Here is a 15,181-nt window from a genome sequence, read left to right on the forward strand (position 1 = left end):
GTCTCCCATGCGGGTGCAGGGCCCAAGGACTTGGGCCATCCTCCACTGCACTACCGGGCCACTGCAGAGAGCTGGACTGGAAGAGGAGCAACTGGGACAGAATCCAGTGCCCCAATCGGGACTAGAACCCGGGGTGCCAGCGCTGCAGGTGGAGGATTAGCCTAGTGAGCTGTGGCACCGGCCTCATCCACTTTGAAACAGATGCAGATACTAAGGAATTTTCCCAAACAGTTCAATTCAGAATGTTAGTATCAGAACTATATCCATTTCTAGTTCTCAGAACACTACAGTGACCTTCTGTGCTACAAAACCTAATCCAATGGCCACCATCTTTTGAGAGGCAAAATGTGACATGCTAGAATAAAAACCCAAGAAATGCTATGGTCTATTCTTTGAATAAATTTAAGAAAACACAATAAATTGTATTGTATTATTCTATTATGTAGTCTTCCTAGTGAGAAAGGATGTTATTTCATAACCTTAGAGGGTACTTATTTTCTGAATAATTCTATGAAATTAATGACTTTGTCTTTAAGTGGAGCTTACTCCTTAGCACTCAAACATTTTTCGTTAATATTTCTTCGATAGTTGTAAAAGGGAAATAGTATGTGATGTGTATTTATTGTGTGCTACTTGGAAAAGAGACTGAGCTTCTCTGCTTACCCTCAAGGTTAAAATTAGATGAAGCTCTTCTAAAAAATATAAAATTATTTAAAGAAGGGGGATGAGCTAACAAAGAGTTTAGCACGTAGCAAAATGACACAGAGCAAAAGACCAGTATTTTTCTTAATTTGCCAGCTGCCGTCCTTGGTAGGACATGATGTGGCCATTCTCTTGCACTTCACAGTAGTTATTACTTCTGCTTGATGTCCATTTCTGTGGAAACAATAGCCTTCCCCACATGTGTGTTTGTTTTTATACTTGCTGTGAAATTACCATGTATTATTGATAGAACCTTTCCCCTCCAGTTGGAGCTGGATGCATTTGTTAGTATGTAAGACATTGTTAATTGTAAGAAAAGCACAAAAATCCTTTTCCCCAAACTTCCCTTGACTCCAAAGGCTTAGATAAAGTACAACAAAAAGAACCAGACTTACTTCTTCCCATTCAGACGTGAAGGATGGTGTCCTTTCAGAGTTCCCTTTAGAGCTGTGTTCCACAGTTGAAGATTCACTCCAGTTAACTCTTGATGTTTTCTCATTTGAAGGGTAGGCAATGAGATCAGAGTCAGATTTGGAAACAGTTTTTGATAAATGCATGTCGATCAGGGCTTTAGGCAATGACCGTATTCTCCCCAGAGTACACGCTCTCTCTACAAATCCCCCTGTGTTCACAACCCACTGGTCTCCATTCCGGGATCCACTCCTGGTTGTTCTTGTGCCAACTATGGTACGGTTTTCAACTGGGTTGCTTCTTTTGTGAAAAATTGTTCTACTGACCACTTTGGGTTTAACTTTCTTAACCGAAGGTTCTGGGTTATTTGTTATTGGAGTCTGTTTGAAAGGCAAAGGACTGTTTGCCAAACTGGCTTCATCTTGTCCTTCTTCACACTGGTCTCTTTTCCCATAGAGATGGAATGGATTTTCAGGAGACTCACAGGCTGGGGAGGATCCATGAAGAAGGCCTGCAAATTGTCCAGGATCGTATTCCTTCGGAGGATCATTGTCCTCCTGCTGAGAGAGGACATCTGTAAAAGGGAGAAAGGATGTGAGGATGCATGTTCATAAAGGACGTTGAAAGTCACAATACCTTATGAACTTCTGCCCTTATGAACTTGTTCGATATCTAGACACCTGATTGATTTTCATATTGTGATATCATTACTTTATGAAATACTATGGCCCTATAGGGCTATGTATAAAGCGAATGAGTGTGTGTGTGTGTGTGTGTATGTGTGTGTGTATCAAATCTTCCTGATAGACCCAGGAGTTCATTTCAAAGGTATGGATTGGGTATTGAATGATTACATGCCCTGCTCTCTTGTCCCCAGGGTATCTATTTTCTAATGAAGGAACAAAATTGGGACTTCTGGAAGTGGGACATACGATAGTCTCACAGTCAATGAATTGTTATGCGGAAGAACACCAAGCCAGTGAGTCAAGATCATATAGAATGACAATTCCTTACCTTCTCCCCAGCAAATAAATTCAAAACCAAAATATTGAAAAGAAGTACAATTAGAAGTGACTGAAAGTTAATAATCCTGATAGCGCTATTTAAATATAAAATTAAGAATGATTCTCTACAGATTATGATTTCAACAACAGGACTTGTTCAGGCTTAACATAGGCAAACAATGTGATCCATAATATCACTACAAAGTGAGACTACTTTATCTAAAATTGACATCGAGCAATTAACAAAACACTGCTTTTTCTTTCTTCTCTGAAATAGCACTAGTTATTTTCTGATTTCTTTAGATCTTTGGAAATGCAATGCAGAAAAGAAACCAAAGAAGAATTATAATTTTTATTGCTTTAGAACATTTTCTAAGATAAAACATAAATATTCTCTAAGGTTTAAAATATACCATGCTGTTTTAGAAATTGGTTTATCTTTTAAAAAAGAAGCTGTAGAAAAAGGATGCTGTAGAAAAACTTGGTCAATCAACTTAGCAAAGGGAGTCAGTTTACTTTTTTTAGTGGTCATTTGAATTTACAGATAGCTGAGTGTTTGCAAAGATCAAAAGTTAAATTATCTGATGAGCTTATAATCCAATCTTGGAAGAAGTTAAGTATAGCCAGTGTGGTGCATAATGACAACAAATCCAAAGTTGCTTTGCTGATCCACATTTTATAGAAGTGAGTTATTATTACAAGCTCCAAACATCAAAGATTTTCTAACAAGTAACATGTGCATTTAGTAGGCACCCAATTAGGAGTTACATTAATTACATCTCATTAGATCCTTAAAACAATTCTGTGAATTATTAATAATAATCATGATTTTCTGATGGAAGGAGATATGGCAATATTAAATTCTTATATTTTCAAGAAATTAGCAGCCACAATAAGTCTCAATAGACATTTGCTCAGAGGTCTCTAAACATAGATGTGTCCCTCAAATGGAGGATTGGCTCTAGGGCTCTATACCTCTGACTTTCTGGGAGCTGAAAAGAGTAGGTTTGTTGCTGATTCTACATATGCCTGACCTCACGCTAGTTCCTGCTTGGCTTTTCCAAACAGAAGATGTCTACCTGCTCATACCTAACACACCAACATCCTGAAATGGGGGAAAGAAAAGTGATAGGGAGAGAGATCCAAGAGGGAACAAAGCAAAAAAAGAGTCTTTCTATATCTGTCTAGTACCCCTACATTCACTTAAGTCTTCCCAGAGAAAGTTCTACTTCTTTTTAAAGCAGCCTTGTCAGGTATTTGACAACTCCAGTATTTCTTCCTTTTACCAGAGAGGCCATGCTTGAGGTAGTATAGTAGGTGGGAAGTGGGGCACAGAAACCTTCCTGAAAATTAGAGTTTCTAGCCTTCTAAATACATTTTAGAAGTCAAAACTAACAATTAAATGACTCCAGTTGTTGAGTAAGTGCATAGGCTCAGATTCAAACCAAGGCCTATCAGATTTCAACAGCCATTGACATAGAAAATATATTATTATTAAGATAAGAGAACAACAATGCAAGGCTGATTTACTCAGAGGACAAGCAAGTAAGCTGTTCACGGAGACAGATTTTTCCAGTTCATGACTATTTCTGGAATTTGTGAAAAGCGGACTAAAACAGTAGAGAGAATTTTGTTGTTGTTGTTGTTATTGTTCTGCTTGATTTTCTTCTTGTAGATAAACTAATACTAAGAGGAAATAAGATAGGGCATTCGGTTCCAATTTATTCTCTCTTTTATCTTCCTAGGCTATTTGAGACCCCTGTAGTGCTTTACAACATAAGCAGGTTGATATGGGATGACAGTAATGGTGAGCTATAGTAGGAAGGAAGAATTGTGAAATAAGGAAGTTTAGAATTTCATTTTGAAAGCTGCTGAGGAAGGCTAAAGGGTTTGAGTTTGAAAGAAAAATTGAAAAGACAGCCTGATGTGGGGAAAAGATCTATTTATCTCTGTCAAGAGTGGTTCTGATCATGTTTATTATCAAGACTACTAAGAATTTTAGGGATATAATATTATTTAGAATTTTCTTTGAATATGATTATAAGGTCACTATCCCCTCTGTGGTTTGATTACAATGACCATAATTAATACTCCAAAGTGTCAGATACTGTCCAAGTTGTCTGGTCATGAGCAGCCACTTCCCTAAGCAGAATTTACTATTAGCTTATAAGTTTAGCATCATGATTGTAATATTTTTTGGTGAAGAGTAATGAAAGGACAGACATTCCTTGATTATTTCAGTGGCCAGACTCTAAATATTACTGAGATAGAGAGGAGGGAGGGAGGGAGGGAGAGAGGATTATGAAGATTGTTGGCAAGACGGTGAGGTAGACTAATAGCGGTTCCAGCCTCCATCTGCTCATAGCTCCCTATAGCCATACCCCTCCCTGTTTCCAGTCCTCCCCTGCTGACTCCCAGCATGGCCATGTGCTTTGCACTGGTCAATGAGATGGTAGCAAACATGATCCAAACAAAGATTTGAAAGGCAGTTATATAATTGACTTTTTCTCATGTTGCTTTTGGAACTTTGCCACCACATGAACAAGCCAGGCTGGGTTGACAGGTGATAAAATGATACATTATCCAATTGTACTAAAATGTTTTATTATTTTTCAGGTATGGTAAAGTCAGTAGTCAGGAGATGATTTTCAATAAAAAGACAGATTGTTGCATTCATAGATCCAAGAAGAAAGGGCCATTGTGCAGGAGGGAGCCCAGTGGGGAAGCACCACTGGAAACAGGAAGCAGAAAGAGTAAGGGGAGATTGTGGGCATGAATTATTACGGTTTCTGTGGGGGAAGGAACAGGCAAAGCAAGGATAAGCAGATTGACGATTCAAAAGTTTGAATAATTTTGTGGGCTCTAGGGCATGCTGACTGTCTAGGTGTCTGGTACTTGGCCCTGGGGTAATTATGACAGATGAATATTGGCACAGAGAAGGAAAGTCCAATGAAGAAGGTGGTTGGTGGTGAGGGATCTGGATTGACTGTTTTGCATATGAAAAGCATTCACATCTGTGAATTGTTTACTATCTCAAGGAATTACCTAGCCCTGGCAAGGGCAGTCCCTCCAGGATCAGCAAGGACCCGGGTTGTCAAAACAAAATAATAAAAACAGAACAGAAAATAAAAAGACATGGTTGGGGTGGGCATTGCAGTGCAGCTTAGGTTAAACCCCACTTGCTACCCTGCATCCCTTAATGGAGTACTAGTCCCAGTTGTTCTGCTTCTGCTAATGCATAATGGGAGGCAGCTGATGATGGCTAAAGTGCTTGGGGTCCTGCCACCCATGTGGGAAACCCAGATAAAGTTCCTGGCTCCTGGGTTTCGCCTGACCCAGACCTGGTAGTTGTAGTTATCTGGGGAAGTGAACCAGAGGATGGTAGATATGTCTGTCTGTCTTTCTCTCTTTCATGCTTTTTCAAGTAGATGAACATAAGTGAATAATATATATATTTTAAAAGATTTATTTATTTATTTGACAGGCATTGTTACAGAGAGGCAGAGGCAGAGAGAGACAGGTCTTCCGTCTGCTGGTTCACTCCCCAGATGGCTGCATGGCTGGAGCTGCATCAATCTGAAGCCAGGAGCCAGAGCTCCTTCCAGGTCTCCCATGTGGGTGCAGGGGCTCAGGGACTTGGGCCATCTTCTACTGCTCTCTCAGGCCATAGCACAGAGCTGGATTGGAAGTGGAGCAGCTGGGACTCAAACTGGCACCCATATGGAATGCTGGCACTTCAGGAAGCAGCTTTACCCATCATGCCACAGTGCCAGCCCCAATGAATATATTTAAAAAAAACATGAATATTATACCATCCATCTCTGTTACCCCAGTCAGCATCCAGCCAACTTCCAGAAATGTGAGCGAGGCTATCCAAGTTTAACTAACCCAAGGGCAATCTGCCAGCCAGAGCTACATTAACAAAGACAGCCATGGCTAGCTGAGCTGGCCCCAACAAGAAGGAAATAACCACCAGGATCATGAGCTACATTAATGGGTGTTACTTTTTAAACCATTAAGTTTAGGACAGCTTTACACATGGAATACATAGCTGATTCAAGCTTATCCCAATTTTTAAAGAATTATTTTATTTGAAAGGTAGAGTTAGAAAGAGAGAGATAGGGAGAGAGAGGGAGAGGGAGGGGGAGAGGGAGAGTATCTTCCAGCTACTGGTTCATTCCCCAAATGGCTGCAACTGCAGGGGCTGGGCCAGGCTGAAGCCAGTAGCCTGGAACTGCAACCTAGTCCCCCATCTGAGTGCAGGGGCCCAAGCACTTGGGCCATCTTTCACTGCTTTCCCAGATGCATGAGCTGTATAAGAGGAGCAGGTGGGGCTCTAACCAATGCTCTAACCAGCATTGCAGGTGACGCCTTAACTTGCTATGCCACAATGCCGGCTCCAAAAATTAATACATTCCTTAAAATAAATTCTGGTAATATTTATATTTCCCTATCTGGAAGATGGTGATAGTAATAGTATACACCTGAAAGTATTGTGAAGCTTGAATGAAATACTAAATCAAAGAAGTGTCACAGTCCATATAGGTTGATATGACAATAACATAAACAGGATCACTTAAATATACCACAAATTTATTTCTCATAGTTGTAGAGGCTGAGACATCCAAGATCAAGTCATCAGAAGATTCTGTATCAAGTGAGGCCCTGTGGGGATCTTGTGAGGCTGTCTGCTTAGCCCATGCAGTTAGCTGACTGCTGGCAGGTGGTGGACCCCCCAGGCACATTTCTCCCCACCCCTGCCTTCTGCCAGTCAGGTAAACTGCTCTGGGGTGTGACTCAGGCCCACCTGGAAAGCTGTCCCGGCTACATGACCGTCAAGCTGATTGGAGAGGATATTGGCGCCAGTATTGCTTCTGTCCTATAGCTAGTGTTCCAGAGTTAGTTACGCCCCTTCTGCTTGCCCTTTAAAAGTGTATATGGCTGTGAATAAAGTTGGACATGTTCACCAAAGCCTGTCCCTGGTGTTTCTTGTGGGAAGAACATTGTTGCCCTGCTCTCCCTGACAATGTGGCCTTGCAGGACAAGCCACAAGGACCCACTTTCTAGTTGACAGATGGTGCCCCCTCACTGTATTCTCATAAGGCAGAAAGGGTGAAAAGGCTTTTTGAGGCCTCACTAGCAAGGTCATTACTCCCAATTATGAAGGCTCGTCACTCACAACCCAATCACCTCCTAATTGTATCACATTAGGGGTGATAACTTCCACACATGAATTTAGAGGGTCACAAATATTTGAGCCCTAGCAAGAAGTAGAGGAGTAAGAACACTTCCTGTTGGACATTACACATTGAATATATGTGTCTGTTATGATAATAATTTTCAGTCAAGAGGATTTCATTTCTGTAAAAAATATAGCATTAACTATTAAATAATAGAGATTGTTATTTTGACATGGAAATCATGGGATTTACCTTTGTTTCTACTTATAAATTTAAAAAGTATTTTTCAGAAAGAATTTTTGTGCTTTCTTACTATTTCTTTAGATGAAACTGAGGTGAAGTATACATATGAAACTGTTTTCACAACTTGTCTAATTTAATTTTACACTTCTCTTTTGATAAGTGGATATTTCATGCCAAGGTACAGGCTAAGTATGTGTGAATTCTAATCTAATACAGTATTAACATTTCAAAAGAAATGTCAAAGTAAGTATCCAAGAGTAAGCAGCTCAATCTTTTTTATCTTTACCCAATCTTTATCACTTACATACATCCCTGAATAACAAGAAAACGGCAAATTTTATGTTGGATAAAAAAAATTATGGAAAACAAGTGGCTTCTATTATAGATCGTACTTTTAGTCTATTGGGTCATTGCATTTCCCCTTTGGAAAATCAGAATTTATTCTTCATTTTCGGGGATTCCAAGGCTGGTGTTGTTATTAGTAGAAATTGTGAAGTTATTTCACAAGTGTGTGTGAAACACTTCTGTGCATTAGGAGGCAAATCTTTAGCAGCATGAAGATGATGTCGTTCCTTCACAGCACTTAGATTTCAGTCGAAAAGACAAAATAAAAAAATAGTATATAAAAATAAAAATAGTATACTTTCTGATGAGAGTAGGTTCTGTGAAGAAAATAAAACAAAGCAATGAGGTGGGAACAAAAGGAAGATGCCATAAGCTGATTAGGGAATGTTGTTAGGAGGAGCTGACATTAAACAGAATGACTGAAGGAGTTCATTGTTTGGGGTCAAGATTATTGCAGGCTGCAGCAGAGTGCTGGGGATGGGTAGAATGGCTAGAGATCAAATAAGAGACGAAGGTAGGGTTATGAATAACATGAGCTGACTTGCACTTTCAATCACCTGGCATGCCTGATGGCAAGAACATGACAATAGGGTAGCATTTTTAAAAATCAATCACTCAAGTTCCCTCTTAAAAACTAGGTATGGGTGGTGAAAGAATAAAATAAACACATAACAGCAAAAAGAAAACAACAACAGAAACAAGGGTTGGTATCTTCAATGCAGCTGGGTAACAAGGAATTCTGATGGTCCTGGGAAACGGACAGGTAAAGCCAAATCACATAGTGGAAGCAGGACCCAGAACTGTATCAGCAGCTGGGCAGAGTAGTGAAGAGAAAGGAAACTTTGATGCCGTCTAGAGGCCATGCAACACAGAGTTGCTATCACATATAAGAACTGATTCCCAAGGGAGAGAGCATCACAGTAAGCTGGTTGCTGGGCAATAGAACCTGAGCATAACAAGCACAGTTTGAAAATATTCTGCAATAACTGTTGAAATCTTTACTTAATGTATGCTAAACTGATCTTCTGTAGATAAAGAGAATCGAAAATGAATCTTGATGTGAATGGAAGGCGAGAGGGAGTGGAAGAGGGGAGGGTTGCGGGTGGGAGGGACGTTATGGGGGGGAAGCCAATGTAATCCATAAGCTGTACTTTGGAAATTTATATTCATTAAATAAAAGCTAAAAAAAAAAGAATTGCCATATGTTTCAGCAGTTCTACTCCTAGGTATCTACCCAAAAGAATTAAAAGCAGGGGCTGAAACTTACGTGCCAGTATTCTTTGCAGGATTGCTTACCCTGGCCAAAAGGTAGAAACAACCCAAATGTCTATCAACAGATGAATGGATAAAAAAATGAAATGTGGTATATCTATAAAATAGAATGTTATCCAACCATAAAGGGGATGAACTTTGAAGACATGCTACATGATGTAAGCCAGACACAAATATTACATGATTTCACTCCTAAGGTAGCTGTACCTCAAATTCATTGAGACAAAGTAAATTAGAGCTTAGGATATGGGAGGGGGGAATGGGGAGTTATTTCTCAGAGGTTACAGAATTTTTAATTGGGGTAGTGAAAAGATTATAGAAATAGATAGTGGTGATGGTTGCACAACATTGTAAATGTTATTAATTCCACTGAATTACTTAAAATGTCAAACTTATGTGTGTGTGTATTCTACAATTTAAAAATAATGTAATAGGCCAAAAACATTGTATGTTCACCTTAAATAGTGAAAAAAAAAGAAAATATTCTGCAACAAGACAACAAAAAGTAGCTCAAGTCCTTGAGAAACTCAGAAATACCCAACAAATGCATATGTTTAATAGGATAGATTCACTGTGAAGGAAATAGTAGAAGGTGAAATCCAAAGTGAATAGACTAAAAACATGAGAGATGTTAGGGGAAACTATTCCCCAAGTGGGAAAATGAGGGTGGCATGGAAGGCAGATGTCCAGTGGAGGGAGGTTTTGAGTAGGGTAAGAGTAGCAAAGTACTATGTTCAAATGGGAGAACACTGCTTTGGAGGGCAAGTACATGAGACTCTGGAGAACACTGAGGTAGAAGCAGGGAGCCCTCCCAAATCAAACAAATTGTTAATACTGCATAGTAATGCCAAAAGAGAAAGTCCTGGAACTACAAATTCTTGCTCCCACATGGGAATCTCTTTCTAGGGCATCGTTTCTCATCAAACATAGAAACAAAAAGGATTCTGGGAGGACCACATTCAAAAACATTGCAAGGAAAAGAATTCATGAAAATAAATGTTTAACAGTTAATGAAACAAACCAAAAAATATGGCCCCAATGAACTTGAAAACTGTAATGTAAAATTTCAAAATTAGTTAAGAAATCAAGAAAATGACCAAAGCCCAGAGAGAACAGCCTAAATCCTAAGTACAAGAGTTCAGATATGAGCTGGATGCCTCCTTCCTTTTTGTTTCCATCCAACATTTCAGTCCTATGGCCACAATACGGGGAAGACTGAGATACCATTCACACCTAAGTGGGGAGGGATGTTCGCAGTTGCCCAGAGTGAGATATGAGTGCCTCAGTAGGATAATACTCATGTCTATGTTTGGGAACAACCTATAATGGCATGTTGGAGACTAAGAAGGTTTAACAAGGTATCTATGTGGGGGAGTGGCCTAGTATGGGGAATCAGACACTACATGGGGTAAGGAGGGAGTCCATGTAAGAGGAGCGGCCCAACAGAAGAAGTAAGGAATTGTGGAAGGCGTGCAGGATACATTTATGGAGAATTTGCCCAGCAAGCGACCAGAAGGCAGACAGGGTAGCTGTTCAGAGGATGAAAGTATTTATGCATGGGGTATCTTGGCATGGGATGCCAAAGCCCATCAGGGAAAAAGGGTGGCCATATATAGAAATAGCTTGCTGTAAGGTGACAGAGTTCCAGTAGGATGAGCAGAATATTCACATAGAGGGGAAAACTGGCATGAGGAGTCAAATTTCCATCAGAGTAAGAAAAAACGTCTGAGTGGGGAGGAGGCAGTAGTGGATTATGGAACGTTGATAACTGTATTTTGGGGGTCAAGTTTCTCATTGTTTATGGAGGATTTAATAAATATAAAGAGGGCAAAAAACCTAGATTTGTGACGTTGGATTGTAAAAGGAGACAGTGTTCTCAAGATGGATGGATGGATTGTGTATGTTTGCATATTATCTAACTGTTCAGAGAGGACCTGGGAAATTGACATCTCAATAGCAATAAGTAAGGCACCGATTTTTACTTCTAAGTACATTTTTCCAGTGAAAGTAGCAGAAGCCATTGAAAAATGACTGATATCAGGGCCACGTAGGGAACGTACAAGATGAGCTTGGAACATCTTGTGCCAAAAAGCATGGAGGTGCTCAAATAATGGTGGGGCATGTCAGTAGGACAAAGATGCCAGCTTGAATGACTTCCCACTGGTTAAATTGAGGACAATTTTAGGAACAAAATAAATGACAGTAATGGATTATAGTCCATTGAATAAGCTAGGAAAACAGGGGCCCATAAAAGAATATAAATGAATAAATGATTTAAAAGCTTGATTAGGAATGGGAAATTTAAGTAATTTCAAGTTGTTTCCCCAGAGAGATTATTACAAGGAGAAATAAGCAATTTACAGTGAAGAAATTTGGGAGGCACTTAAATTAATCAAACGATGGAAGTGAACAAGTCAAAATCACATCCCACCTTCTAGGATGCGATAAGAAAATATAGAATCACCTCTGGATTTTCCTACTGGAGATGTACAACCTAATAATAGTAATAAATCTAATAAGGCAGAAATACCAGATAAACTGAATCTGTGCTACATAATGTGAGATAATTGATGTGTAGTCTTCAAAGTTGCAAAAGTCAAGGAAAGAGGAATAGTTGCAGACTAAAGGAGACTAAGGAGACTACAAATAAACGCAATGTGTAACCCTGAATTATATCTTTCCATTGTGAGAAAAACTAGTAAAACTTGCATGAGATCTGAGAAACAGCAATATATTTATATTCACTTCTGGACTTCTGGCTTTGATTATGTAAAAGTACCCTTTCTCGTAGAAAACATGAACTCAAACAGTAGTTCTAATAGTCCAGGGATGCTTGGGGGTCTCCAATAGTGTTTCAGAGATTCTGTTAGGTTAAAATAATTTTCAGGCTGGTGCCACAGCTCACTAGGCTAATCCTCCACCTGCAGTGCCAGCACCCGGGGTTGTAGTCCTGGTTGGGGTGCCAGATTCTGTCCTGGTTGCTCCTTTTCCAGTCAAGCTCTCTGCTGTGGCCTGGGAGTGCAGTGGAGGATGGCCAGGTCCTTGGGCCCTGCACCCACATGGGAGACCAGGAGGAAGCGCCTGGCTCCTGGCTTTGGATCGACGCAGCGCCATAGCGGCCACTTGGTGGGTGAACCAACAGAAAAAGGAAAACCTTTCTCTCTGTCTCTCTCTCTCTCACTAACTTTGCCTGTCAAAAAAAAATTTGGACTAATGTGAAGATATTCATTGGCCTTTTCCACTTTTATTACCTCATAAGCATAAAACAGAATTGTTCAGAGGCTACATGATGTGTCTTTCCACACTGAAACTACAAACACTTCTATAATTCAGCTGTAGGAATAAGTTTTTTTTTTTTTTTTTGATAGGCAGAGTGGAGAGTGAGAGAGAGAGAGAGAGACAGAGAGAAAGGTCTTCCTTTTGCTGTTGGTTCACCCTCCAATGGCCGCCGTGGCCAGCGCACTGTGGCCGGCGCACTGCGCTGATCTGATGGCAGGAGTCAGGAGCCAGGTGCTTATCCTGGTTCCCATGGGGTGCAGGGCCCAAGGACTTGGGCCATCCTCCACTGCACTCCCTGGCCACAGCAGAGAGCTGGCCTAGAAGAGGGGCAACCAGGACAGGATCTGGTGCCCTGACCGGAACTAGAACCCGGTGTGCCGGCGCCGCTAGGCGGAGGATTAGCCTAGTGAGCCGCGGTGCCGGCCGTCCAATTTCTTGATGTAGGCACCAATTGCTATAAATTTTCTTTTTAACACTGCTTTTGCTATATCCCAGAAAATTTGTTTTTTTATATCATCTTCATTTGTTTCCAGAAATGTTTTGATTTATCTTTTGATTTCTTCTGTGATCCACTATTCAATTAGGAGCATGTTGGTCTGTCTTCATGTTTTTGTGTATGTTCTGGAGATTCCTGATTTGCTGATTTCCAGCTTCATTGCATTGTGTTCTGAAAATATGGATGGTATAATTTTGATTTTTTTGAATTTGCTGAAGCATGCTTTATGGCATAGTATGAGGTCAATCCTAGAGAAAGTTCCAATCACTGGGAGAGAAAAATGTGCATTCTGTGGCTATAGGGTGGAATGCTCTGTAGATATCTGCTTGGTCTATTTGGTCTATGGTGTCAATTAACTCTGCTGTTTCCTTGTTGATTTTCTGTCTGGTTGATCTGTCCATTGCTGAAAAGTGGGGTATTGAAGTCCCCATTACTATGTGTTTGAGTCTATGTCTCCCTTTTAATCCCTTAACATTTATTTTAAATATCCAGGTGTCCTGTAATTAGGTGCATATACATTTATAATAGTCACATCTTCGTGTTGAATTGATCGTTTAATCATTATATAGTGTCCTTGTTTGTCTCTTTCAATAGTTTTTGTTTTAAAGTCTATTTTGTCTGATATTAGGATGGCCACACCAGCTCTTTTTTGGTTTTTGTTAGCATAGATTATCTTTTTCCATCCATTCACTTTTAGTCTGGTGCATCTTTGTTGGTTAAGATGTGATTCTTGTAGTCAGCAAATAGATGGGTTTTGTTTATTTAATCCATTCAGCCAGTCTGTGTCTTAACGGGGGAGTTGAGACCATTTACATTCAGGGTTACTATTGTTTAGTACCAACTACGCCTTGCCATATTTTCATAAATAGTCCTGTTTTCATATTTTGGATTTCCTTTGGTACTTTTGCTGGGTCATTTTCTGCATTCATTTTCTTTTGAGGTGATGTTCCTATGTCTATGTTTCTGTGTATAGCACATCCTTGAGTATCTTTTGTAGGGCTGGGCCAGTAGTTATATATTTTTTTAATTTTTGTTTGTTGTGGAAGATCCTTATTTTTCTTTCATTCATAAATGGGAGCTTTGCAGGGTACAATATTCTGAGTTGACAGATTTTTTCTCTTAGGACTTAGAATTTATCTTGCCATTCTCTTTTAGAAAGTAGAGTTTCTGATGAGAATTCTGCAGTGAGTCTAATTGGACTTCCTCTGAATGTGTTTGGTGTTTCCTTGGTGCACATTTTAAGATCTTTTATTTATGTTTTACTGTGGAAAGTTTTACTACAACGTGTCATGGTGAAGATCTTTTCTGGTCATGTCTATTGCGAGTTCTGTTTACTTCCTGTACTAGGATGTCTCTTTCTTTCTCCAGACTGGGGAAGTTTTCTGTTATTATTTCATTAAGAAGGCCTTCTAATCCTTTCTCTATTTTCATGCCTTCTGGAACTCCTAGGATATGTATTTTGGGTCATTTGATAGAAATTTGTAGATTTCCAACTGTTTTTTAGTTTTCTAATTTCTTCTTCTTTTATTTGGTCTGATTATAATATTTCCAGAAACTTGTCTTCTTGTTCTGATATTCTTTCTTCTGTTTTACCTATTTTGTCGCTAAGGCTTTACACTGCATTTTTTATTTGATCTACTGAATTCTTCATTTCTAGTATTTCATTCTAACTTCTCTTTAATATCTCAATTTCATTTAGATACTGAATTTGCTTCTGATTGCTTCCAAGTAATCTGACAATTAATTTTCTAAATTCTGTTTCTGGCATATCCTCAATCTCTTCTTTACCTTCTATTATTTAAGAATTGCAGTGTTTCTTTGGGAGGCTCATAATATCTTCCTTATTCTTACTTAGGGACTTTCCTTTGTTTTCAACATTTGTGTATTTTTTTTTTGTCTGGCTGTTTTCTGTTTGTGTCTTCATGCTTGTGGTGAGATTTCCCTCTGCTATAAGCTGCCATGTGTCTGTGTGTTGCAAGAGGAAGCATGCAGCACTGTCTCATGGAGTCCAGCTCACTTCTTAATCGTGATGGGGGTGGGTATGAGCTCTGGTGCACTAAGCTCCACCTACTGTGGCCCAGCTCAGTTCTCACCAGTTCATGAAATGAGCTCAAGTTTTCCTTATTTAGGAATTTTTCCTTGTTGTACAGCTTGCATGGTGGCGAGGAAATTACTCTGAAATATTGTGGTCCTCATTCCCGGGTGTGAAATGTGGTGAGTTGGCCCCCACAATTGATGGGCATTTGCCC

The 15,181-nt window shown here is 39.7% G+C and overlaps 1 protein-coding gene across 23 annotated transcripts in view; it reads right to left on the reverse strand.

The window, feature by feature from the left end:
• Positions 1-15,181, reverse strand: part of ANKS1B (ankyrin repeat and sterile alpha motif domain containing 1B) — a 1,216,905-nt gene that overhangs the window by 511,862 nt on the left and 689,862 nt on the right. For all 23 annotated transcript variants that reach the window (XM_051846555.2, XM_051846554.2, XM_051846553.2 and 20 more), the window contains one exon: positions 1,098-1,687. In XM_051846555.2, the coding sequence (XP_051702515.1) occupies positions 1,098-1,687 (590 nt within the window). The remainder of the gene's footprint in view (positions 1-1,097; positions 1,688-15,181) is intronic.

This window comes from Oryctolagus cuniculus, chromosome 11 (assembly GCF_964237555.1).
Source record: "Oryctolagus cuniculus chromosome 11, mOryCun1.1, whole genome shotgun sequence".
NCBI classification, from domain to species: Eukaryota; Metazoa; Chordata; class Mammalia; order Lagomorpha; family Leporidae; genus Oryctolagus; species Oryctolagus cuniculus.